The sequence below is a fragment of the Oryzias latipes genome, chromosome 7, assembly GCF_002234675.1.
Source record: "Oryzias latipes chromosome 7, ASM223467v1".
Taxonomy (NCBI): domain Eukaryota; kingdom Metazoa; phylum Chordata; class Actinopteri; order Beloniformes; family Adrianichthyidae; genus Oryzias; species Oryzias latipes.
This window is the reverse complement of record NC_019865.2, coordinates 17,119,345-17,146,174: the sequence shown is the minus strand read 5'-3', so window position 1 is coordinate 17,146,174 and position 26,830 is coordinate 17,119,345. Positions and strand designations below refer to the sequence as shown.

Genomic DNA, 26,830 nt, shown 5'->3' with positions numbered 1-26,830 from the left:
AACACACTTCCACAAAGATTACAGAGTGCAGCACAGACACACACACACAAACATAAAGCAGAAAGGGAGAAGAACACTGGGGTCTTTGTTCACTGGATACTGAAGAGGAATGAAGCAAGTGCAGGAAACGATGAACCCCAAATTCCTTTTATCTGTTCCACATCTGGAGCTTGCATTGCTATAGCAGACACACATCCATCATTTGCTACAGAGAGAGTATGTGAACACAACCTACCCACAGTGCACAGCAGCAGCAGCACGCAGCACACCACAATTGATACCACAATGGCCAGCTCGCTGCCGCCGAGCTGCACTTTAGCAATAATGTGATCAAAGTTCCCCACTTTTACCTGGAAAAAAAAGAGAGAAGAACAAAAACTGGGTGATGATCCTTCAAAATCATGTTTTGTTCTTGTCTTTTACTCTCAAGTGGACCTTTTTCATTTTTGCTTTTTTAACATTTAGTTTAACTTCTTTTTCCAAAAGAAAAAAACTCTTAAACTGTAGAAAAGGACATACAAAGTGATTAAAATGGAACCATAACCTAATCCGTAAAATGTAGTCTATTCCGTAAATGTGCATGCATTCCCTGGTTAAAATCACACTGTCTGTTTTTAGAAAAACAAAAACAAAGTAACTCAAATTTACCGTATACTGCCTGGTCTGTGTGCTCTTGTTTAAAAAAATGAACAGGCTGAATAAAATTCTGTCACCCAAAAACATTTCTTCTATCCTGAAAAAACATTTACATCCTGTGGATGACTTTTCATCTTCAGTTTTTTTTTAAAATATATGCAGAAATAAGTTGTCAAATTGAGTTTAAATTAAATAGATTTCTTTAAAAAAAAAAAAAAATTACACCACACTTCACGATGAAACACATTCATTTAAAGCCTGTAAATTTACATAATAAAGGTGACCCTGAAAATTTGGTGTAAATCAAATAACAAACACGCTTATCTCTTTAATCCAGAGCTCTCTGACGATTAGAATCATCAGAAGCCGACTTTAAGCTACACAGAGATGACAAAAGATGAGCAGCAAATTTTTGGATTAGCTCCAAATGATTAACTAATTTGATTAATAAAAGTCCCAATTGACTAAATAAAGTAAAAATTGAAGGTTTCTTAGTCCCAAATTTGAATGAGTTTTATTTTAGTATCTATTTCCTTCAGATTGTTTTTCAATGATGACCTTCTGTTGTCTCTCTGCATCATAAATTACAGTGGATGCAGAGAATTTGAGAGAGAAGAAAGGACAAAAACAGAAGGTTCAAGAAGTCAGAGCAGTAATGAGCAAAAGCAACATTTAAGGGGACCTATTATTTCTATTTTCAGCTCCGTTTTTATTCCAGTCATGTATTATAGCAGCTCATGATTTTAGCACAGCTGCCCAATTGATCTCAAGGATACAATAATGAAACGTTTCCTAAGGTTTTCTTTCTTTTCTTAATCTAAAGATCTATATGAAACCATTCTAGCTTTTATCTCCTTAAAACACTCCACTCGTGGCTCAAGTAGAAAACCCTCGTTTTACTCCTGCTAGCAAGAAATTACTGCTAGAAAACTGAATTACTGAAATATATTTCCTTTCTGTTGAGGGAAGAAAACCCTCCTGAGTTTATCTGCACAAAATCGAGGTAAATTTCACCAAGAATATAAACATTATTCATCATAAAACGATGATAAATGCTGTAAAGTCAAACAAAGGTCTATTGTTTATTTCATTACACCAGGTTAATTAAATCTAAAAAGAATAGGACGAATTTGTGCTCAGCAGGAACACAGCACACAACACATTTAGAAAATAAATAGTTAAGAAGCTTATGTTGGAGCTTTTGGCTCATTGGGATTACTGTAACATATGTTTACCCTTTAAATAACATTTCGCTCTGTTTAAGTCACAATGCAACCTTCTGAATATGCTTAATCTTGACAGAAAAAAAGGAAAAGTTTAATGCATCCCTTTTGAATATTGTCCTGCATAGCATACTTTTAAATTTCATGCAGTTCAGCATTTCTAAATAGGGGCACAGGTGCATGCACACACAGACACAGAAGCCCATCCATTTTTCCAAGGACACAGATTCACACATGCAGGGGAAAAAAACAGAGTATATTTTGAAGCTCACAGGAATGAGCGGTTGGGGTCTCCTGGTTCAAGCTAACCCAGATGTGACAAAAAAGGAGCCCTCACTTTTGCCTTCTGATTAGTCAGCAGGGTCTCTGTGGTCTCTGCTCACATCATTCCCTCTCCTTACCCACACCCAACATACTGCTTAAAGAGACTCTCTGATAAAAATCCCCCAATCCTCAAACCTAATCCCTCTTCCACTCGTGTTACTGTGAAGGGAAAACTAACTCATTTGCCTCCCTGATATTTACATTCCAGCTTTTCCTCCTCAGTCCATGCAATCATTTCTACGGACCAGCGACAGAAGGCCTTGTTCCAGACACTGCTGCAGCCTGCATTGGTTTAATTGAGGGGGAAAATGCCATTGTTCCAGTTTCCTGATTCGCTTGGTGTATAAAAACACAACTTCCTCACATCCACTTCTGTAGCACTTCAGAGCCAAGCACAACATAGCCATGTAAAAATAGATCCGCCACACAACGCATGTGAAGACGCAGATATGGCCACAAGCTTTGCCTCAGTCCAGTATGTATGCAAATATAAAACTCACAGAAGAAATACACACCTTGCGTGTGCACTCAATGAAATCACGCCATTTGTACAGAGGCAGCCCACACATTTTTGTAACGACATCTCATCTGACCCTTGCCCTGCTCTTGTGCCTTTTATAATTGCGTTTGAAAAATCATGAAAGACACCTGGGATTAAAGGAATGAAAACATAAAAAAAAAAATGGAAAATGTGAAAAAAACAAGACGGGTCTGTATGTGCAAGTGGGAACTACTTTTACATTAAACCTCCACTGATAACAAACCCTATGTTTTCCCACTATTTCAAAAAGTGCTCTCTGCTTGGGCCATACTGAAATATAGATGAGTTTTCTTTTTTTATCCTGAATAAAATGCTATCAAAACAGACTAAAAGGGGCAACAACAACGGAAAATAAAGTCAAGCGGAGAATGAAGAGTATTTGGATTTATCAGAAGTATGGAGTTTAGTCTGCACTAAGTCTGGGTTAAAGAAAAACTATTTGGGAGGGAAGTCATTGCAGCATATCAGTGGTAATAAATATTGTTTTCAGTAAAACAGTGAAAAGACACAAAGAGCAACTGATAAATACAGCTTTGTTACAGTTTCGTGGTTCACAACCCAGACAAAGTCCTGATTCATGGTTTTGTGCTTGAAATGAGAAGCTCTCATAATGCATTGAAAGTGGCACAGACATCTCACTTACAGTGCACAAGCTGGAGTGCATCAAATCTGTTTCTGCAAACAACACAGATGGTCCTGATTCTGACTAAATATTTGGCTTGAATGATGACAGATGGAGGATAAGCTTAAATTATCAGGGTCTATCAAGCAATATTTTCAAGAGGAGCCTGGATGTGTCTTTTAGTAATATTGTGGTGTTTTACATGTTTTCTTACTTACAGTGACAGGCAGCTCCCTTTCGCTGGAGCTCGGTAGTCCGTTGATGGTGCAGTGGAACAGCTGGTCATTATGGAAGCTGATGTTACAGGGATACGAGCCAATCATCACAGAGTATTCCTCTGGCTGCAACTCCAGATTGCTGGGTACTTTCTGCAGCAGAAGTGAATGAAAACAGACACGAGCTGGTTAGCAGGAAGACACCAATTTGGACATTTTTATATGAGCACAGAAAACAATCACAAAGAGCGTCAACCCATGGACATGTGCTTATGCACACACATCCAAAGTGGCCGGCCTGTGATACAGCTGGAATTTAGTTGGAAGCAGCAAACTTCCCTGGTCTCACACAGGGAGAAAACGGCTTTGACAAACGGCCGTCTCTGCATGATCTCAAAATAACATTCCCAGGGTCCTTACAGTAGTCTGCTGCAATAACTCCAACTCTGTCCTACTTCCATTCAAGCCCCGCCTCTCACTGCTGAGAGCTCTATTAATTAAGAGGACATTCCTTCGATTTTACATTTCATGTGTGACTTTGAGTCATGTGAAGTTGCTGTGTTCGGGCTGTTGAAATAGTTGCACTGGCTCTTCTGAGGCTCCACAAGGAGCTTTTTATAGTCTGAAAAATATCCCCAAAGCTGGTGAAGTCATTCCACTTATCTGCACTAGAAAACCTGCTTTTGAGCCTGCGGGGTTAAAGAAGGAACAATGTCCTTTTAATTTCATGGCATAGTTTCAGGGAAGAAGACCTGAGATTAAACTGCTGGGAAATCCTCTTGACCTTTTAATAAAAGAAAAAAAAGCGTTTAGTCTTCTGTATGTTCTAGATACAGATGATATAATATTGCATTTCCTAAATTCTTAAAGGGGTTTTTTCAGGGCAGAAACTCTAAACAAACCACATCTGTACATTAAGGATCAACTGACGGACGGGTGAGAATTAGGGTTCAGAAAATGATGTCACTCTTTAGTCAATCTGGATGAGAGAACTTCAAAATAAAAGTCACAGAATGCTGTCTGACCCCATATTTGTTATCTTTTTTTACAATACACATCATTTAAAAAAATTGAATTTGGTTCGGTGATTTCTCATGCTGTTTAATTGAGATTTTCCTGATTTTGTCTGATCATTTTTGTTTTGGGCGTGCAAACCCAAACCCTTATCTTTGTTTTTTATTCCCATCGAATGCGCTGCTTTGTTCTATTTTGTTTCACTTCCTGTTTATATTTTAATTAATTGCTTCATGCACTCCTATTTTTAATTACTATCTCATCTTCTAGACTTGACATATTTCTTGTCAGACTATTTTGTTTTGTTGGCTGTTTGTATATTTTGTGCCTCATATTCTTTTTAGGGATCCTTTTTTTTAATCACCCCACATTCTTTATTCCCATACTTATACACATTAGACCTTCTTTGGTTTCTGCAGTAAATCTGTCATTATTTCTAATTGGAATGATGGAAAGACAAACACATGCACAGCTTTTTCTATGAAACAGTGACTTCCCTCCAGTATAAAAAGGTCAAATAAGGAGTGTGTGTCTTTATTCCCAGTGTGTGTCCTTGCTCTGATTGCACCCTTAGGGCCTCTGCTGCAGAATGCAGCCTCCTGGGTTTTTTGTCAACAAGTGCTTCCTTAACACACGCAGAACATAACAAACTGTTCAACAAACATTTGAGTGAAAAATCTACACATTTATCCAAATCAAAATGTACATTTTTTCCACACACAAATCTGACCCAGATTTGAAAAACAGATTAAATAAGGATAACAGGAAAATAACCCATTCCAGTCCAGGTCCTTAATAAAGGTTGCGACTAGCTGTCAAGACCCCTGTTAGACAAACAAATGTGCTCTCTGTCCTCTTTCCTCTTTCCAGCTTCACCACAAGGAAATAACAGTTGCCTGTGTGGAGGCTGAGGCAGCAGTTCTCGCAGGGGCTGCCTCCCAGCTCACAAAAACCCAAAGAGGAAGTGGCATCATGTTCAGACTTGTGTGTCCCTGTGTGCTGTTTGTATATGTGCGTTGCTCTGTGTCACAGCTGGCAACCCTTTGGGGTGATGGATTCAAGCAGACAGGTGCTCAGATCGGCCAGCAAAGTGAGACCTCCCACCGAGCCATGACTGCATCCATTTCCTAACACCCCAGAAGGAATCAGTTAGATCACGAGGACAAGGCTTTTGATTTGTTTTATGCGTTGCTGGTTTGTGTGAACTTGTCTAAAGACAGTCTGCTTTGTCTGCCGTTCACCGTCTGGGTTGTCAGGCTAAAGGAAAGAACAGCTCCAAATAGAATCAGCTGTTCAAAGCCTGGAGTGATTCAGATAGTTGTAGGCTGAAAATATCAACAGTTGAGTGTCGCTTTATAGCATTTATAATTAGAGTCTGATCACTGGGTATAATTGTATGGATAACTGTACCAACATTACAATCTCTTTGAACTATAGTACCATATATTTTGTATCTAAAGTTGCTCTTTAGCTTAGTGTGACCTATACTCAGCAGCAGCTTATATGGGACTATATGGGAAAAATACATATTGGCTCGCATATTCATTATTTTCCCACTAACATCTGCTTGTTAGTGGGAAACAATCACTAGAGGGCACTGTAGATATGTGTGTCACTATTTGCTACTGACAGCAACACAGAAGAAGAAGCGTCTGGTTTATGAACACGTTTTTGGACTAACATTGAGCATCAAATATGATGTGCGACAAAAGAGGCAGTGGATGAGAATTTGACGTTTGAATCCTGTTTGGTGTGAATGCAGCAGTATTCCGAGCTTGGCAGATTTGTTCAGAAGCGTTGCATTCTCTCCCAAACTTATACTCTGGAGCGACTTATCAAAAGTATTTTCTTCCTTAATATGCTTTTTTTCCCGCTGCTTTCCGTTGCTCCTGCAACTGATACCCTGGTGCAACATATAGTTCGGTGCAACTTATACTTCAGTGTGACTTATACTCCAGAAATTACAGTAAGATTGTCTCTTTGTGCAGGATTTAAAGCTTACACAGGTTTTTTTTTTTTTTTGCAGTACGTGAGGTTAATATTCTTTACTTTGTAGGAGAACACAACTACAACAGAAAAGTGGTCACAATAAAACAGTATATTGCTCATTTGCAAAAAATTGATTTTTTTTTCTGATTTCTGATACACCTCAAACTGTCCCTTCATCAAATCAAATAGTCTGTCACAAATTATGGTTCACAACCACAAACCAGGAAGATTTAATATATGTTAAAAAGGGGGAAAAATTAATCCAATTATTACTAAATACTATTAGATTTACACACTAAAATAATATCCCCACACATATCTACAAAAACACAACAGTTTTGTTTCATTTGCCTCACAAAGAGCCTCAATCATCAAAGTGTTGCATATTTGAGTCTGGATTTTCTTTGACTGTGTTTTGTCACACTGCAAAAACTGAATCTTAAGAGAGTAAAAAGACCTTTTTTTCAATAAAAATTGTCTTGCAAGAAATCTAATCAAGAAAGTTTTTCAATAGCAAAATAATCTTGTTTCAAGACTTGAATTTTTTTTATTAAAATAAGAATTTTTGGTAAGAGGATTTTTCTTACCCCATTGGTAGATTTTTTTGAGCTTATTTAGGGTTAGGGCTTGATTTATTTCTAAGGGCCCTGTTTTGGCAATGCAGTGCTTAAAATGTTGTTCCTGGCTCCTGTTCAAAAATTAATGAGACCAATGGCGAATTTCAGTTTTTGCAGTATTTGATCTCAGCTTTACAAACCATCTCTGAACATTAGTGTTCAACGAAATGAAAGTTCTGTGTAAAGAAGTTTTCCAGGCAGAAAAGGTGTAAAATTGAAACAAAATAACGTTAAAAAATGTCTGTTACTAAAAGGTTCAAGGCGGAGCAAATTAGCCAGCAGTGATGACTGTGACTTACATTGATGATGAGCGTCAGGGGCTCTCCTGAATGGTGTTTTATCAGCTTTTCTCTGTTTGCGGTAAAGAACTGAGGGTCTTCCACATATTCCAACATGAAGTGGCTGGTGAGGGGGTCTCCTTCCTCTTCCTCTAGTTTATCTTCAGAGGAAGAAGGGTTGTTCCTAACATAGAGTATTCCATTCAGGAAGAATTGCACTGATGTCTCCTGGGGCTGGCTGGATGGAGGGGACTTGCAGAGGATTGTGAAGCTGGACAGCACTGAGCATTCCTAAGAGGGGAACCAAAAGAGATCAAAAAAGTTAACTTAAATCACTTGTTAATTTTTCCACATGATTAAAAGACAGATCCCTCACCACCCTTCCAATTTCCAGCACTTGCATGAAGACAGTCTGTACCAGATCAAAGCCTTGGCCTGCAACAGTGATGGTCCTGCCACCACTGCAACACAAAAAAGAATATTAGCTCTTGGCTCAGACATAAAGAGTTAGATTAAAAACACTGGTTGGTCACATTGGCTGCTATTTCAAGACAGGAACGACAAAAATTCGGTACTCAAGGTGCTTAACTTCTTAGGTGACTTTACTGCTAGTGGTGCAGCCTACCCACCTAAGGAAGCTTCTTTCTGGGTGGATGGAGGTTATGTAGGGGTTCTTCTCATAGCTGTAAGTCTGACTGAGGTATTCCTCCTGACAGGGTTGCTCTTCAAACTCCACGCACACTTCCAGCAACTCAGCATGTGCGTGCTCAGCTTTGGGCATAATGCACTCGATCGTTTGATCAGTTTTCCTGAAAACAGAGTGTGATAAACAAATAAATGGAGGGGTAAACTGTTTAACTCACCAAGTCATGATGTCTAAGAATGTTTAATCCCAAAAGTGTTTCTAATTACAGATTAACTCGTGTTTACTGCAGTTGGCAGATTCACTCATAAATCATAGAGCTATTTTGGTGCTCTGAGTGTGTGATGCAGACTTATTTGGTTTCTTAAAATTCAAAAACAAAAAATCAGTATATTTTAAATACAAAACAGAGAAAATCTTTAAAAAACTGATAAATTGATGAGAAAAATTTGCACTGACTCTGTGATGGAGCACTCCAGTGTGTTGTTGACAGTGACTCTAACTTGAGAGCCAATATCCAGATGTTCTCCTCTGATGGTCACCCGGGTTCCCCCGGAACGGGAGCCTCTCTGAGGATCGAGGGACACCACCTTTGGGATCTGGATTGGGGGGAATGTTATGAATCAGAAATGTCTCTGACAGTTCCTGTCATCAGAAAACACAGGCTTACTCCACCTGCATTATAATAGTGTGCTTGACTCAAAATAAAATCTTCCTCTCTTTCAGTGAGGTTCATCCGCCCGGTCAGTACAGATTGCCTCAGACAGCTGCTGACTATAACAGTAAATGAGTGAAGGAAATTGAAGACAGCCCACTCTGCATGATGTTAAAGTACTGCAGGCCTTGGGGCTTAAACTCGCAAGAGAAGAGCTTTTACTGCAGGTAAAAAAAAACAATGGTGTTCATGCTTACGACATGAAAACTTGCACAGTGAAACATGCAAAACAAAGAAAGCTCCTAGGGCAGAGATGAATATCCCCGTCCAGCTCTGCAGCTACCAGCGTCAGCACTCCTGATCTTTTCAAACTTTCTATCCCCACCATGAACCCCCCCTCCAGGAAAGCCTCTTATCCAGGCTGACAGGATTCACTTCCTCTGTGCACGGGGATGTGGCAGACCTTTGTGAGTCAGTGTGTTGCAGCCGGCGTAAGGAGGCAGATGTTTCCGTCAGAAAGTTTGAGGAAGGAGATGTGGTAGAGACACATGTCCTGTCTCTAAAACAAATTTTCTTTTCTCCCGCAGGTCCTCCTCTGCCCCCTTTCACACTGAGACTCTTACACAAGGAAGCTCGGGCGGAGTTCCCACAAAAGTCCATTTTATTGTTTGTTGTTTTAGACTTTCTTCATCTTCAAACATCAAAATAGACTCTGTAGATTGGGTTTTTGTTCCCTGTGGGATGCCTCACAGACAGAAGCTGTTGAAATGATGGACTGTTCCAGCACTGAATTGTGAAACACCCTTTGTCTATGAACAAAGAGAAACAAAGGGACTTAAAGGGTATTTCCATGAGCTGAGTGCCCTTTTTCCACATGGGTCGAGATAAATTAACACTCTGCTGGCTAGTTCTCTCTGACCAGTGATAAATTCACTGCAAAAGGCCTTTCTAATAATCATCATATTTGTTTAGGTTGGAACAGAAAACGAAATGACAATAGGGCTTGGCTGGGAGTCAGACGGATGTTTGAAGATTCCTACACATCAGCATTCCTTTGACTCATAAAAACGCATCTGTTAACACTCAACCGACACTCCCGGGAAGGCTTTCCCAATGGAAAATGGGAGAAAAGAGCATAGAAGAAGAGTGTGGAGGAAGAGACAGAGAGCAAATAATCTGCAGGAAGGTTGAAGGCTGGATTTTACTCACTAAATATGAGAAGCTCTCCTTTGACACGCCATTCCCACTCTGATCAACTTCCACTTGGACAACATCCGTCCTGTCATGCACAGACTTCCCAGTGCGACACACAAGCCTGGGGACATCACACCACAATGAGAGACCTTTTAATAAACCACACAATATGGATAAACACACATAAAAAGAAATATGGTGCACAGTCTTCTTTCTCTTTTGGCTTTTCCCAACAGGGGTTGCCACAGCGAAACAACCTCTCATTCGAGGATGAGTCGCATGGTTAACTTGGCAATGTTTTATGCCGGATGTCCTTCCTGACGCAACCCTCTCACTTTATCCGGGCTTGGGACTGGCACAGAAGCAGAGAAGTGAATAGGCAGCAGCCCGGATTTGAACCCTGGATTCACGGATGGAAGGCGCCGCAAACCAGCACGAGCTAAACTGGCTCCAATAAATATGGTGCACAATACTGATTTAATATTTAAAAAAAAATTTTCCCTTCTCAAATTGCAAGTGAAGGAAACCTGATCACGGCTGCTAAACAAAGGCACATAATTAATCTCAGAGAAGGCTAGTTATGAACAAAATTCATCATTTACATATGGAATCAAATAAAGCCCAGAGATATCAGATATTAACAGATGTAAAGTTCAAAGCTCCATTGACCAGATGTGTCTAACCACAGAGGGAGAAGCTGAGGCTTGTTCCCTCGCCTCCTGGCTGTGATTAAACTGTGTGCCACCGGCGTGTGCTCTACGGAGACGTCTCATATTAATGACACGGTGGGGTAGCGAGGCCCCGGGACCTAATGCACTGCGATCTCAGTGGGATATACATTCTGAAGGTGGGATGCAACCTTTATCCCCTCACATGATCCCCCTCCAGCTCGACAGCTTGTCAGTTTATTTAGTTAGGTGCCTGCTGCTACAGTGGTTAGAAATTCTCCGCCAGTGATTGGATGATTGACAGCAGACTCGTGAGGAATTTTCACAAGGGGAGCAACTCATGCAGTGTGGTAATAAAAGACCGGACAAATCCGTGTTTGGTTGGGGTGGGGGATCGGGTGGGGTTGGGGGTCACGGTGTCAGGGCTGTGTTTAAGTGAGTTTTAAATATTAGGCATTATCCATCTGAAACCGAATTGTGCTGTTAACTGTATCTAAGCCTGCCCGATGCAACCTTTAATGAGCTCAATTAATCCATGAACTTTGTTCACACACCTAAGCAGCTGTGGAAAATGCTTACGATCTGTTGATAGCGAGCTCCATTGTATTGCTTCTTAATAACAAGAACATCAGGTTAAAAGAAAAAGTCATTACCCTCATATTAAACTCTTTCCTATTACCTGGCATAAGGGCACTCTTCAGGAGGAAAACGCATAATTTAACATGCTTTAATTAAGAGAAAAAATGATAAAAGGGGGCAATTTAAATGAAACATGACTATTCACAGGTTCAAGCCTGAGGGAAATAAGAGGCAGTGAAGCATGAATGAAGTCTGAACACGTGAGACTTCCTCAACCTCAAATTCTTATCAAAACACATCACATTATATGATGTCTGCTGCTGAATCATAATGTCTTGGAATATTCAGAGCATATATGACAAATATGAAGTCATTATTTTTGGAAGAATAGAAACAGAGAAAAGGCTATCAGCAGACAGGAGCTGTGCTGGAGTCCACCAGCAGCGTTTGAACAGGGATTTAAAGTTGTCTGATGCAAAATTCAGCCTTTATGAGAACATTTTTACAAATATAATCTGATGGATGAATGAGTTTCATGATCACACCTGAAGAACTGTTGGCACACGATGACAAATAATTATAGGTTGGTTGAAATATTTTGAAAACCATTGTGGTCCTTAAGGTTTTCTGACAATTAGAAGATACAAAAAAATGATTACAGAATGCAAATCAGAAGCATTTTCACAGGGAAAACATCTGGAAAAGGATTACTTTCTTTAAAGTAATTATCAAAACAGATGCCGAGTCATTTCTGTTGAACCTGAGGTTCACTTGAATACGTCTATGGCATTTCCCATGATGCAAAGCACCCACATTTAGGCATGCATGACTACATCCAACACTGTGCAATTACCCAAAATAGTGTAATTCTGGCAGTTGTCTCAGAGCTGTTGATATAGCATGATCCCAAGGAAAGGATACGATGATTGACAGCACGAGCAAACAGAGACTACAATGACCCTTGCTCCATATTCTGACGCTATTGTGCTGCAGGTATTATGAGTATCAAAAGATAATATTTGGGCATGTTCTGAAGTGCCCTCATGTCTGTTGGCTGACGAGGATCCTCACCAATCAGGTTTGCACCCAACTGGTTACAAATACTATGAATGTTGTTCAAAGGACAAAAATGATAGCGAGGGCAGTGGAGAAGATTGTAGCCAAATATCCAGGAGCAGCACTCCAATAAATGAGGTTTGCCCAGACTGACAAAGCCATTAATTAACATGTCAACGTCGGCTGAGAGAAGCACAACTTCTGAAGAGCGGCGTAATTTACTTTTGGCACACAGATGTGAACTTTCACCTTTTAAAAGAAGAGCAGGAACCTGTCTCAACAGCTGTGCTAAATGGGGTCAAACACACCTGCTCCCGAGTTTGTGCCCTAAATTTCAGCAAGTAATCTAGCTGTGGATCAAAAAACATTGAAAGTAAGATAATATCAGAAATTTAAGAAGTCTTTAAAAGTTTCCAGACGAGGTTAAAAATGAGTCCAGTTTAAATAAAAAAACTCAACTTGTACCAGAATGTCACAAGACAGAAGCATGTAGGCGCACTCGTGCATGTGTGAGCAAGTCAAATGTGCTGACAGGGTCAGATGCAGTGAGGTGTTATGACTGGTCACAGCCTTGGTACTTCCAGCAAAGAGGAAGTGTTCTGCTGTCATAGCAGCCAATGAGTGATGACGACATGAGCTTCAATCAAGCCCAGACTAAAATGCAATTCGCAGTTTTTTGACACGCTGCACTTGGGGGAACATGTCAGGGTGCTGGAGTGACAGGTCAGACCCATGGGTCATCCTGGAACTTGTTCTAAAACAATGATTGGCTTCAGTGGAGCAAAACCAGATAAACAGCTTCATTCGAGGACCGCTGCAGATACCAACTGGAAGTATGAATGTAATTGTAGAGTTACTGATTTCCACTGAGTTCTATAATGTCATTGTCAAAGAGCGGGGCCCGCTGTCTCCGTGGTAACAGTGTGATGGTCGCTGAGCTATGGGGTGATAGCGACAGAATCATCCAAAATTAGACATCTGCTGCATAATAATAGTTGAGAAAATTAGCCACATGAATATGTCAAAAGTCAACACACTTGGGATCGCTGTCATTGTAAGACTTGAACAAGGCTGACATATGTGAAAGGAAGATTAATAACTGAATCATTTATCTCAAACAAAATCTCACAGAGTCCCATGGACTGTAGCTTTTGTTTTCCACTAGAAAAAGTTTTTTCACTGCGAGTGCTCCGGTGAAGGATCAGGAAACTGAAAGGCACAATGCTTAAAAGAGCGAGCCTATCCAAGGAGGATAAAAGCAACTTCTGTGACATGAAATCACTGAATTTTATCTTCAAGAAATAAAGTTAGAAACAACATAATCTCTGAGTTATGAAAAACTTAAAATCCTACCTAACCCTTGCTCCCACTGTCTTCTTCAAATAGATTTTACTTTCTACTCATTGCTTCAGTCAATTAATTCCTTTGCTCTCTAGGGATCGCGCAGATAAAAAACCTCCCAAAGCTGAGTTTTGAAATATTTTTAGTGCCACATTTGAAACGTCTACACTGCTTTTCTCAAACTACAAGGGCTACTCTGTCAAGTTAATGCAGAAATCCAATACATTTGATGCCTGATTGGCTGGTCTTGCATCGCACAAAAAAAGATTAAAAAATACATTTCAGTTTGAGTTTGGGTCCTATTTTTTAATAAAGGTTACAACTTTGACTTTAATGTCTGATTTATAAGAAACAGGTTATACAAATTTCTGTTTGCTTTGTGGTAACTTCTACTCTCAAATAAGATGTGAATGTAAAGCTGGGAGGAGATTAGGATCAGAAGTCTTGGTTCATTTATGGGTTTTTGGTCTGATGTGATATAGATGTAAAAAGAAATCAATGCAGCAATATCTTGGTGTCTCTTTATGTGTTATCAGAGCATTGATTTGCTGTAATTGTATTCATATTTTAAAAAGGTGTTGTAGCTGCACAACAGTGGATGTCGGAAAATAGCTGGAATGTTTAAATCAAGCTTAAGTCTAAAATCTGTCTCATAATAACAGTTGTTGAATTTCTGTATCAGCATTAAACTTATTTTTTTATTCCAATAAACATATGATTTGTACTTGTGACTAACAATACTCTGGAAACTTGATCTTCTTACATAATACACCATTTTAGAATAAGATGTTCCCAAACAACACAACATTTTTCAGAATTTTGTGGTTTCATTAACCCAGTATAACTGCTTGTATCATTATTTTATACACACATTTCGGATACCCCTATCTCATTAGCATGATCAAAACCTTCCTTAAAAATCCATTGTTTATAGCTTGGTCCATGTTTTCTGCCCTGTGGTTCATCATCATTCCACTAATGTGTTTCAGACAATAAAGTCTCAAAGTGGTAAGATTCAAATGTCTGAAGTATTTTTCCAGTAAGTGTGTTCTTGTGTATAAGTTTGTGCATGTATTTCTCCTCACCTTCCACCTGAACACTCACCTGCTTGAGAGTATGTCTGGTTGCCATGACCACGAGTAATTGTCACCTATCATCACAAGTCCAAGCTCCGACATGACTGCATATTTTAACGGAGCTTTAAATAAAAATCGTGCTGAAGTACAAAGTAAAAGCTTATTTCTTCAATTGTTTACATCATTTTATTTTTTTTAAAAAAGAGCAGTGTTTTGGAATGCGTTCCAAAACACTGCTGTGGCGGAGTAAAAAATGGGGGAACGGCAAACGTTGCAAAATTCAGTGTAAATACTCCAATGTTGTTTTACTTACTCAACAGAGACGGTGTAGCGCTCAGGCAGCAGATAACAAGGCACATCCCCTATAGAGACCTTCACTCCTTCTGCCTTACGACCAAGGTTTCTGCCCTGTACCGTCAGCAGTGTGCCTCCATCAACAGGACCCCTCAGGGGCGAGATCTGACAAAGACAGAGTGAAATAATGAACAAAGAGAAAGAAGAGTAATGCTGTTCCATGCACATTAAAAGATTTCTTATAACTACATTATTACAAATATTATATGTTAATTAATATAACATGAGATTTAGGATATGCCACCTCTGGCTTTGACACGAAGTGTGTCGCACAAAGACGCAAGGATCTAATTAATAGACACCCGGTTTGGGTTTAGACACACATAAAGAAGACTTTTAACTGTGCCAGTCTGAGACTCTTCAGCCCTTAATCCTCCATAGCAGATGCAAATAAAGAGCAGGCTAAGAGCCCCCTTCACGTCCCACAAGAGACAGACAGAGTGAGAAAGGGAGGCCTGGAGAGGCGAGGTGGAGAGCACAACAGAAAGGTGGATGAGAGGGGAGGCAATTTAGAGAACCGAGTGTCGAGAGGAGAGTGAATGCTGATGATGGTGGGGAGAGAGCAAAGCCTCAACAGGGGAATTAATGCACAGCGCTTTTCCCTTTCATCTGTTTTCCTGCGTCTGCTCCGTCAAATTCCTCAGTCCTATTTCTGCCGTTGTTCAGAGGCATACTCTCACGTGCCATTTCAGCCCTCCCTTTTGGTCTTTTAATTTCACATTCGCAGGGGGGGAAGACCATCACCCCTTTCGGTTACTATGAAAACAACTTTAAAGATAGCATCTCTGAAGTCAAGACAGAGGAGATCTGCCATCTTCTTGCCACTGTACCCCAACAGCACCAGCAGCACGTGTGCTTCTCAAATAACCTCCAGGCTGTGTCGAGGTCACAGTGACCCCTCTGCGTTTTTAATCTGGCTCCAACTCTATCAGAAACCAAGCTGAAAATGAAAACATTACTTCTGTTTGGTCTAGTGGAGGGGACAAGGTTTGGCTAGGAATTCAAATGGTATGAAACCCACGAGAATGGCAGCCCAGATAAATAAGCCCAACATTTCCCTTTTAAAAGAGAAGGTGGTTAAAAAAAGAAATAATATATAATGGCTCCATAATGTTTAAAAGCATTGAGTCAAATACAGAAACCACTCTGTTTCTGCACTGCTTACAATAAAGTTTTTGTCCTCTAGGTGCACATACAAAAAGACCTCATTCAGTGGACTTACTGTATACTTTACAGCAACACATAACAACAAGAACAAGCATGTTTTCACATTCATGAAAGAATATCAGAAAAATGCGGTTATTTATTATACCAATGTGTTTTATGGCACCTGGTGTGTCTCTGTAGTGCCATTGGGCACTGACATTAACAGCAGCTTGCATGCTGTTCATTTACACCTCTTACAAGTCTGCCAGTCTTGATTTACAGCACAAACTCTGCCAACCCTCCAGGGAGATTGCAAGGTGTGAGTGTCTCTGCAAAAAAAACTCCAGACAAAATGTTGAAGTGATTAATCACACAGGAAGTGCACATCAAAGATGTGGCAAATGCAGAGTGCACCGAGGTACTTTTTTTCAATCTGCCCAATTAAACGGCTGAAATAAATATGCTTTGTCCTAATTTATTGCCACAATTTAGATGTTCTTCTGATCCTTTCATCTCTTTGTCAGTCCAGCTCTTCCGCATCCTAACTCCTAATCAAGGAGGATGAGTGGACAAAAACAGGAAAACACTCCTCACTGTGCTGCACCCTTCTCCACCCATTCTCTGTCAAACAAACCCCCCATTCTCACTTCCGAATTGTTCAGGTCTGAGCCGAGTCGCTCTGCTGTTTTTGTCTTTATTTCCAGGATGAACCATCTTTAGGAGTTCCTGTTTTGGATGTGGATGTGAGTTAGCTTGTGCAGCGGCGGACTAACCTCCACATCGCATGAGAACAAAGAACTTGCTCAGATAATAAATGTCTCCTTTGTCTTTGTCAATGCAGTCAACAGAGAACATTTTTCACAATTAGGTCACATGTGGAACATTTCAGTGAATAATCAAATCTTCCATTTTACTATTGATATTTTGGCGCTGTTAACATGTGGAATATATTGTATGTGACACGACAGTCTGAAGATAAACATGTCTCATTATTTTAGCAGCACTCCTTAACCGGGGCTGTGCAACAAAGAGCTGCTACAGTGGAAGTGTGTGTGAATTTTTAGGGAGAGAAGATCTCTTTTTTTTCCAGTAAGCTGGAGTGCTCTGGCTCTAACCCCTGTGGATTCACTGGGAAAACATGCTGCCAAAGTATTGCATCATGCACCCCACTGAACCACAGCCCCAGTCTTCTCTGACGCCAACCAGCTCTCCTGCAAGCGGCAGAGGGGTGTGTGTGAGAGCAATGCAACAATACATTCGCACACAGCATCTCTGCCCACCTAACTTAAGTCACGTCAGAAGTCCGCCACAGTTAGACTCTCACAGAGCATCCCGTTAGTCACAGTCTGCTGACAGCTACAAAGAATGAAGGATAGTCGAGAATGCTTCAATATGGCCAGTTTGTGTGACAGATTGTGGGCTTACGTGTGTGTGTGTGTGTGTGAGCGACACAGATTGTGTGAGTGTCTACTTGCTTTGTTCTGCTTGCTTAGTCTCCCAAGCCGAGCAGGTTTTATCTACAGGAAGTTCAGGCCCACTGGGTCTCATGTGAGCCGTGCTTCCCATGACCGCCTACTTTGACTGTGCTATAAGCTGCAAAAAAAGGTCTGGAGGTTGTGTCTAAAAACAGTCTTATTAGAGTGACAAGAAAAAGCAAATATGATCATTCAAATGAGATCCACAAACTATTGAACGGAAGCTTTCAACTGGGATGAAGATGACATGACCACAAACAGATCCCATGTCAGATAAACACTCATTAATTCCTTTTACCAGAGTGGCTTTGTTCTTGTTGTGGTTCAAAATTGAAAATCTCTCATGGCTTCTTTTTAGAGATTTGTGGTTTTCTTCATGAAAGAGTCTACAAATATAGCTCTCAAACCCCAATCCGCACAGTTCGCACAGATATTGTTTTTGCACAGAGCGAGAGGCCAAGAAAAGGCAGATCCTCTGAGCCGTGTCCCCCGAGGACTGCGGTGAAGCCAGTGTTAATGTTACTGCTGACTCTTCAAACCATCTCAGATGGCGTTGGACAGACAGGCCTTGAGGGAGTCTCACCATGAGACTGCACCCATGACTCAACATTTAAAAATTAGTGCGGAAAGGGGGTGGGGATGTGGGAGGAGAGGTGTAAGTGTTTGTGGCCCAAAGTCCTCTTACCCTGTGAATCTCAGGAGCAGGACACTGGTCCTCGTTTGGTTGGCAGTCATCCCTCGGCCTGCAGCTGTTTTCACACCAGCCGCAGAGGTGCCCCTGCGCCTCGCGGCCCCAACACTGGGAGCAGTCCGAGCTTCCCACTCCACAGTTGTACACCTCCACTAGAGGGAGATGGGAGACAGAAGAGAAGTGGGCAGGTGTTGAAAAAACTAAAGATTGAGATTAACTAAATACTTTTAGTCTAGTATGGAACTGATAGAAAACAAATGATGCATGTCATACACATATTTTAAAATAAAGCGTGTTTCTATAAAAAAGACTGCATATCAAATAAATGTATTAGCATGAAAACTATTGTGAATGTAATGAGTGGTGCAAGGATAAAAACCCCAAAATGTCCCCAGAGAAAAGGAATTCCTTCCTTAGAAGACGTTTGTCTTGGCTGCTCCCCTTAACAGGGTTTGTCAAAGTGAAGTCTATTTCATTGTGAAGTTTAAAGCCCTTCCTGATGCAACCAGACTGATCTTAAACCGACACCTCACTAATAAAAATATCAATTGCAGTTCCCAACTGCATCAGAGTTGAGGAGGAAAATAGAACACTTTGTTTTCAAATGAAATATTATATTTTTAGTTAAAATGAAAGCAGAGTCATCCTGGTTGGGAAAACCCACTTGAGTCTCATGCAGTCCAAAAACATGTTTTTTTGTTTTTGTTTCATTGGTGGCTCCATATTGTACTCTCTGAATGAGTGAAAGTGTTTTTGGTTGTCTGTCTCTGTAAGGATGTGTATGGAGCACTGACCCGTCTATGGTTTGTTCTGACCACACCCCCTGACTGCTGGGAAATGGGTCAGTGATGAACATGCTTACTGATGGTGATGACTTAATCAATGTTTGGATTAATTATCAAAAACTAAATCCACACAAGAACAAGTATAAAACAGAAAAATATGAAAATAATGCTTCTATTTATCACAGGAAAAAAAATTGAAGAGAGATCGATGCATCCCAAAAAAATACCTCCAAACGAAAACTTCCTTCTTAACATAAACAGAGAAGGAAATAAATAGAGAAAAATCACGTCCAGTATGCATCATGCATGCATCAATTTGCTTCTTTTTAGATCATTTACAGTTTTATGCTCTTGTTGCTAAAGTTTACTGGATTTTAAAGTTTCCCAAAGAGCGACATATGACCTGATAATGTCGTTTTTAAGGAAAAATCTACTTATCTACTTTTACTTTTGAACAAACTCTGCTTCTTACGCTCATTTAGTTTATTCTCGCACATCACCTATGCGTGTGATGTATTTTACATATAATTTGTCCGCATGCACTTTTACTTTCCGCAATGACAAAACACCACTCAAGCATGCTTCTTCTGTCCTTCAGTCATTCTCCTTTTCATGCATGAACCATGTGGTCTACTTGGTTTGAATAGCCAGCATAACCATTTGAAGGATGACAAATTCATGGCTACTAAAATAAAGTAGGGAAAAAAACAAAAGAGGTGACAGGAAGATGAGAACAAAGCCAGAGAAAACAGATGATTGTGCTCATGTTCCAAAATACCTCCCAGTGAGATGTCCCATTTGTGTTGTTGCACATGCATCTGTGTAAGCAATTGTGTCCACATTGCAGCATGCGTGGGTCTGCATGTCTATAATAAAGTGCGTGTCACTTTAAAATTTGATGACGCCGCACGTTGCGAAACGCCAGTTGTGCTGTTAAACAGAGTGTGGCAAGTGGCCCAGGGCTGTTGTACACCTGCAAGACACATGGACTGGGAACAGCACATCTGGGACCGGGACAAGCAAAGGCTTGGCTTGTAGCCGCGCCACGAAACCACACGCCAAGTTCAACTGCACACGCCACATCTCATCATCCCTGTTGTCATGGAGCTCAGACTGTCCTCGCAGTAGATTTGGGCATCGTCTCTAAGAGGCAGCGATACCACCTTACACCGAAGCGCCTATTTCTGTAATTATTGTGTGTAATTAGGCGTCAGCAGACCATAACATTATGCTAAATTACTGGTTGGTGGCAAATTATGTATTGTATTACACAAACTGCTCTCATCACATGTGAAAGTGGCTATACCACTGTCTATCCCTTCAAGTGATGCTTTATTTTCCACATCCACCCATCTCATCAAAAAACATCTGTTCTCAGGTGAAACGCATCCTCAGGGCAAACGGTGTCAGATTATTTTTCTTGTTGTGGTGGTGGGCTAATTACAATGCAAATCGAGGGGAGCTGAGAAAGAGATTGCAGCATGCCTGAGAGCTATATTTTTCTTTTCCTGTTTGGTGCACCGCCTTAATGATGGGTTTTATGTCTTACCTTTGATTAGATGAGGGCTGTCAATGAATTTGTTCCCTGTCTGAGCACTGAAGTCACCTTTTCTCCTCAGATTAAGGAAGAAAACTTGACTCCTCTGATTAGTGAACAGCTAGGTATAGAAAAAAAAGTACAAGGGATGAGTAAAACAGCCTGTGCTAATTCATCAATACTTTAATAATAATAATAATAATAATAACAAAAATAATAATAATGATAATAATCCTATGTTAAAGACCCACTCTGATAAAAATCGTGTTTTTGTGTCTTTAACATGTTCTTGTGGCATTTTTCTGATGATGGCGGAAAAATTTAAGCTCAAAAAGTCTTTTCAGTCAGACAACTCATGCAGTAAAGAAAGATTTAGTTCCATATTTCTTTTAGTTTGGCATAACGCTCTGTTCAGACATTAAACAAAGATCTCCATGGAAAACTTTGGGTATTAAACTACCCCTAATGGGGCTCACAGGTGGAAGCCGGGGAGGAGGGCGGGGCGACGAACGCAGAGCTGGCGGAAATGGATGAAGAGTGATTGGACCGCACCTGGAACCTAAGTAGGACGCTGAACAGGTCAGTTAATTAGGCTGAACCGCCCGCAGGAAGGAGTAACCAGGTGAACGCACTGCTCGAGTTGCCTGCCTGAAATACTCCCAAGGTTGTTCATTTATGAGTATTCCTTTTTCAAATCGTCATTAATCAGGAGGAGACAAAAAAAATGCAGTTTGAGAAAGCTTGTAGTTGTGACATAGAAGCTACAATCGACTGAGCATAAGCTCCCGGCTCCTTCTGATGCATCCACTTGTAGAAAAATAGATCCGTGTTGCACCAGTAATGTTAGAATGGGGAGGTGTGGGCCTGTAAGATAGCAGGAGAGCACGTAAACAGATGGGTGACGGGAAGTGGGGGCGGGCATACTACGTGCCAACAGTCCCGGCCACAACTCAGAGGCACATTTCTAATGAACTACTGCCAAAAACGACACAGGTTTTTTTTTATTTTGGCTAAAAACGGGATGAAAAAAAAACACAGAACACTTTTACGAAAGATCAAAAGATGATCGGAGTGGGTCTTTAAATCATAAATAGCGTGAAAATACAATTTCAGACGGCTTACAAATAAGGATCAACACACAATATTGCATGCTGTAAATATTAACAGTAAGGACTGAATCCCAGACTAAATTGACACTCTTGTTACTTCTGCTTAGTCATTGTCTACACTTACTGTCACCCCGCTGCACTTGACGGTTGAGTTGTCCAGCCATGTGGCTTCGTATCGCCGCTCTGTTCCAAAGTCACACTCCAACTTCTCCTTCTGTTATGCAAAACACTTATTTTTAAGCAATTTATGCCTTTTACACTATGACAGCCAGGAAAATGTGATACTACGCTGTTCTCTGAATTAGAAAAATAACTGCAACAGTACTGAGAACTTGAGCTCACGGAATTAACATGCGCAAAGAGATGCTCGTTCAAAACAGGTCTGGTAACAATTGTCAACTCTGAAATGGCACCATGAAAGGGATATAACCCATAATAATTCTGCCTGCCAGGAAAAGACGTTCAAAATTTATATTCATAAACATCTGGACTCCCACACCTCAGGAATTCAACTGGGAGTCAAAATAATGAGTGTGAATTTATTCCTCCCAAAATGAGTGCTTTTCTCTGCCAACATGTGCGAGGTGAAAACTATAGGAACAAAAGTAAGAGCAGTAAAGGATATAAATGTAAAGTGGATGAAATCAGTCCACCTTAAACAGGACCACGCTTTTCCAAGAGGCTTTTCATTTGAAGCACTTTGGGTGTGCATTAATTTGGCAAAAGTATTTGTTTATTTTTGAAGGCTTTTGTTATACTTTTTCACCAATTTTCTTTCATATTTTCTTGAACTTTCATAAAGATCAGAAGAATCTCGATGACAGTGATGTGTTTCGAAGGTGCCAAACATGACTGACATCCCAGTTCCTGCCTAACTGACAGGTGGACATGAAGAAGACATCACTTAAACGATGTCAGCTTGAATAAACTTTCACATTAAGGGCTAGGTTGAATGGACGATCACATCCAGGCTAACCGGAGGAAGCGTGCGTGTGTGTGACTCATTGTCTGTCACCATAGTAACACACCAGAAAAGGGCTTGAGAAGCCGGCCAGGGTTAGGCGTGTGACTGACCACGCCTGGCAACTACTCAGCACTGGAATTTTCAGGAGACCACTGTTGCCTCCTTATCAGTGGCACAGGATGAGGCTCTGGCTCACACTGTGGATTAAGTTTGAGAATGGGAGTTGCAATAACTGATGTGAGACTTGCTGAATTAGGAATGAAAATGAGCACACAAAAAAAGGGAGGGATGCCATGTCTGCTGCTTCAGACCGACTGTGATTTATACACTGTGCTGACAAAGATACAACCAGGCGGTCACAGGAAAAACATGCACAGTTAGATGAGCAGAGAGCAAAATAGGCATTAAGGTATTTTCTACTTTTTTTTAAATCTCATGTCAGAGCACACCATGAGTCAAGTTTTACTTCTTCACTGACCCAAATCACAGCACACGCTAAATCCATCTGTTTTGAGCTCAGCTAGAAGCAAACACACCATATGCTTCTGTTTTATTCAAATCATTTTCACAACATGCGTTTTGGAAACAGTCCAGCCTCAGCCGTGTAGCCGCAGGCTATCTGTCGTACCTCCTGGATGTTGATGAGGGACAGGGTGAAGTCTTGGGCCATTCCTGACGGTGATGGAGGAACCTTTGAAGGATCCAGTCTGGGACAGGAAGCTGCACTCTGCGATGAGAAGAGGCGTTTAGGGGCAGGAAATGACATGCAGGAGTTTAAGAAAACAATGGCTCCCCTCCACACATCCGCAACCCAGAATACCTGTCCTGTTTATCTGAAGAAAGAGGATATGAGAGGGTGAAGTCCCGCTTTGAGGGGGGAAAACAATGGCTTCAAATAGAATGACGTTAAGAGATTAGAAAAACAGAGCAGCTGAGCACTGTGATGGGCTCAGCAGAGCAGGAAGTACTTACTTCATGATGTCCTTGTGTTGTAAAAATCCTCTTTAAAAAAAAAAGAGCTAATCGAACTACCTAGAACAATTTAAAAACTTTTCATGCCCTCACTTGTTTGCTTTTCTTGGTCTTAAACATTAAAATGACAAGAGTTGCTGTAATTTACTGCTTTTGCTGTAAAGATGCAGTTACAGTTTTATAGCAGCAGCTGTTAAATCAATTCTAATGGGATCTAAAGTCAATCAACAAACAGGCATGGCAATGAAAAGCTGAAAAAACAGTACAAGAACAGGACTGTGAACAAGCATCTAATGGGAATCAGACCCTGAGGGTGAAGCGTCTGTAGGGCCACAGGGGCCATGAGATCTAGCTCTGCAGTAAAAGTCCAAAAGGAACACAAATGATTCAGTGGCTGACCGTGATTTCGTCATGAAAGTGTCAAAAGTATGGTTTTTATTGATGCAGCGGGACTCCTAAATGCAGTGTCATTTTTCACATGCTTTGCGTGTAAAACCCTTGATTTGATTGTTTTATAGAGAACTTTTAATCTTGCTGGGTTTTAATTGCGGAAAATATATCCACATAATCTATTATTCCAGGCACATACTCCATTAAAAAACGTAAATCCAGTCTTAACTTATGTGTAAATAGGGCACAAACTGATTCTGTTTATTTTTTTACTTTGTTACCCTTTTACCAGTTGGAGTACGACTTTAGAGAAGGTCAGAGGAGCTTTAAAATGGCACACTGCCCCATTATGAGTCTGTTAAGTAGAACCTCCTGAGATTTTATAGCTGTTTCAACATTTTTATGTACTGTTGTTGAGACACTCGCAGCGGAACCTCACAGCAGATTGCCCCACGATTACAATTGCCCAAAAGTCTGAGCTCAGATCATTACAGACCGTTTTTGGACAGCAGTCTGGATTATCTCTCAGGCTTTGTCTAAAACAACATCAATATAATGAGGTCCTCCTGGAATCTGTCTGGTTGATAGATTGGAAAGCAAATTACTCACCTCCAAGAGGTTGTGTTTTGACTCATCCTTACTGGAGACGCAGAGGTGATTCTCCAGGTCCCAGTAACACTTCCACTGGGTGGTGAGGCAGCTCCCACATCTAAAAGAGATGGACACACTCATGGACTACTTGCTACCAGAACCAATAATCAAATATTGCCCCATCTTAGTTGACTTCCCCAAAGTCCCATGGTCTCGCGCAAACATTTCTTGTGTGGCCCGCCAACTCATTTTCAGTGGCACACAAACAGAGAGAAAGAACTGATCGCAGACATCACTGACAGGCTTTAATAAAGGAAAGTAATGATTAGTCACAGCAGCAGACACATTAATTCCACAGTAACAGCACAGCCAGCAGAGGTCAAACGGGGCCAAATCTGCTGAGATCAAACTCTGACTGCTAAATGATGATGCATGAGTATGCATGCTGCCTCTTCTGTCTCAGCTAGATCAACCTTCAGTTCTACACCCATACACCCATATTTATGCAGAAAACTATCTGGTGGTGTTGAACTGCTGTTTGTTGAGTGTCCTTGTTTCCGATTCAAGCAATGGGAGAAGATGGGAGACGATACAGGCCAGCATTTAGAGATATTTATACCAAAATGCGTCTGTCTTCTAGATAACGTACCAAAATAGAAAGCGCTGTGAGCGTGTGAGCAGAGTGGGCATCACAGAATTGCCTCCGGGAGGAGACTGATGTCCCACACTGGAAATGATAGTGCCTCCCATGATTGCAGCACTCCGAGGGGGTCTCTGGATTAGAAGGAGTGAGGTGGGTGTGAGAGGATGCAGGCTTGTAATTAAAACGTGTGTTCTGATTAAAAGCAGACCCCTTAAGCCTCTTATCAGCTGCAACTTTACTGTTTTTTCTGACTCCTTTTCTGTCAAAGTAAAACACCTAAGCCCCCTCCACACACACACACACTGTTAGCATACGCTCTCTGCTTGACCAAACACTGACAGCAAATACCCTGTGAAAGTGCCTACCCCGAGTCAAATGACCACTAACATTAAATACACAGGCAGATTTGCACTCTCAGGGCCTCTCAGTGGACAGAGCGGTTAAATACACATCCTCAATCACATCTCTGTCAGGGAGAAATGCGTTCAGGAGGAGGGATCATTTTCAGAAAGAGTTGGAAGGAGGGGGGGAGTAGAGCAAAAAGACGGCGAGAGATGAGAAAAGGGAGAGTGAAAAAAGATGAAACACTTGAGCTAAAACCAGAAAAGCCCCAACAATAGGAGAGCATATTGGAGACAGTGGGAGAACCAATAATTAGAGGGCGGCTCTGTTGACGGCTGAGGCTGCAGTACAATTCTCTAGCTGTCATTAACACTTAGTTCAGTGACCAACCCATGATGCATCAACACGGGGATTTTCTTATTTAAAAAAAGCCAATGGGTCCCGACAAGTACAAAAAAAATGTCCTAGCAAGGTAGCGAGTACAATAACATGCATCAACTTCTAACAAACTGATTTCACTCCAAAAAACACGTCATTAAAATATATACCATGGAGAGCAGGGAGCCATGTTTTCTTTCATATTAAAGTTATTTTTACAAGTCCATGCTGTATCCCTTTCAGGGTCATAGGGCTGCCAGAACCTAACATGGCCACTGTTGGGCCAAGGAGGGGTACATCCCAGACAGGTCACCAGTCTGTTGCAGGGCCATACAATCACACACACTCAAAGTCACACCTACAGCCAATTTAGACTAATTAATCTACCTTTGAAGCATGTCTTTGGACTGCGGGAGGAAGACAGAGTGCCCGGAGAAAACACACACATGCACGGAGAGAACAGGCAATCTCCACAGAGAAAGGGATTTGAATCAGAGCCTTCTCACTGTAAGATGAAAGCACTAACTACCGCGCCACCATACAGCCCGAAATTAGCTTTCACAACACAAAGATTAAAAGTTTACCATGGAAATAATAATATGTAATCTAATCTGGACATCCCATTGATGACTTAATTGATATTTTAAACCAGTCATTTGGGCAGCGGGTTCAACATAACATTCACGTCCTGTACTCACCATTTGTGGTGAAATGTGGGACATGTTTAACTTTGTTTTGGCTAACTTCCTAAATCCTGTGGTTTTTTTTTCCAGCTTAGTGTT

At 40.9% G+C, this 26,830-nt stretch overlaps 1 protein-coding gene across 2 annotated transcripts in view; it reads right to left on the bottom strand.

Moving 5' to 3' along the window:
• Window positions 1-26,830, bottom strand: part of plxnd1 (plexin D1) — a 63,357-nt gene that overhangs the window by 17,730 nt on the left and 18,797 nt on the right. Inside the window, exons 8-20 of one of the 2 annotated variants that reach the window (XM_023956690.1) lie at window positions 24,704-24,803; window positions 23,361-23,459; window positions 21,893-21,982; window positions 20,672-20,780; window positions 18,332-18,489; window positions 14,985-15,130; window positions 9,967-10,072; window positions 8,562-8,701; window positions 8,089-8,268; window positions 7,836-7,920; window positions 7,481-7,750; window positions 3,565-3,714; window positions 236-350 (exon numbers count right to left, since the gene is read on the bottom strand). In XM_023956690.1, the coding sequence (XP_023812458.1) occupies window positions 236-350; window positions 3,565-3,714; window positions 7,481-7,750; window positions 7,836-7,920; window positions 8,089-8,268; window positions 8,562-8,701; window positions 9,967-10,072; window positions 14,985-15,130; window positions 18,332-18,489; window positions 20,672-20,780; window positions 21,893-21,982; window positions 23,361-23,459; window positions 24,704-24,803 (1,748 nt within the window). The remainder of the gene's footprint in view (window positions 1-235; window positions 351-3,564; window positions 3,715-7,480; window positions 7,751-7,835; window positions 7,921-8,088; window positions 8,269-8,561; window positions 8,702-9,966; window positions 10,073-14,984; window positions 15,131-18,331; window positions 18,490-20,671; window positions 20,781-21,892; window positions 21,983-23,360; window positions 23,460-24,703; window positions 24,804-26,830) is intronic. The other variant, XM_023956691.1, reaches the window with a different exon arrangement.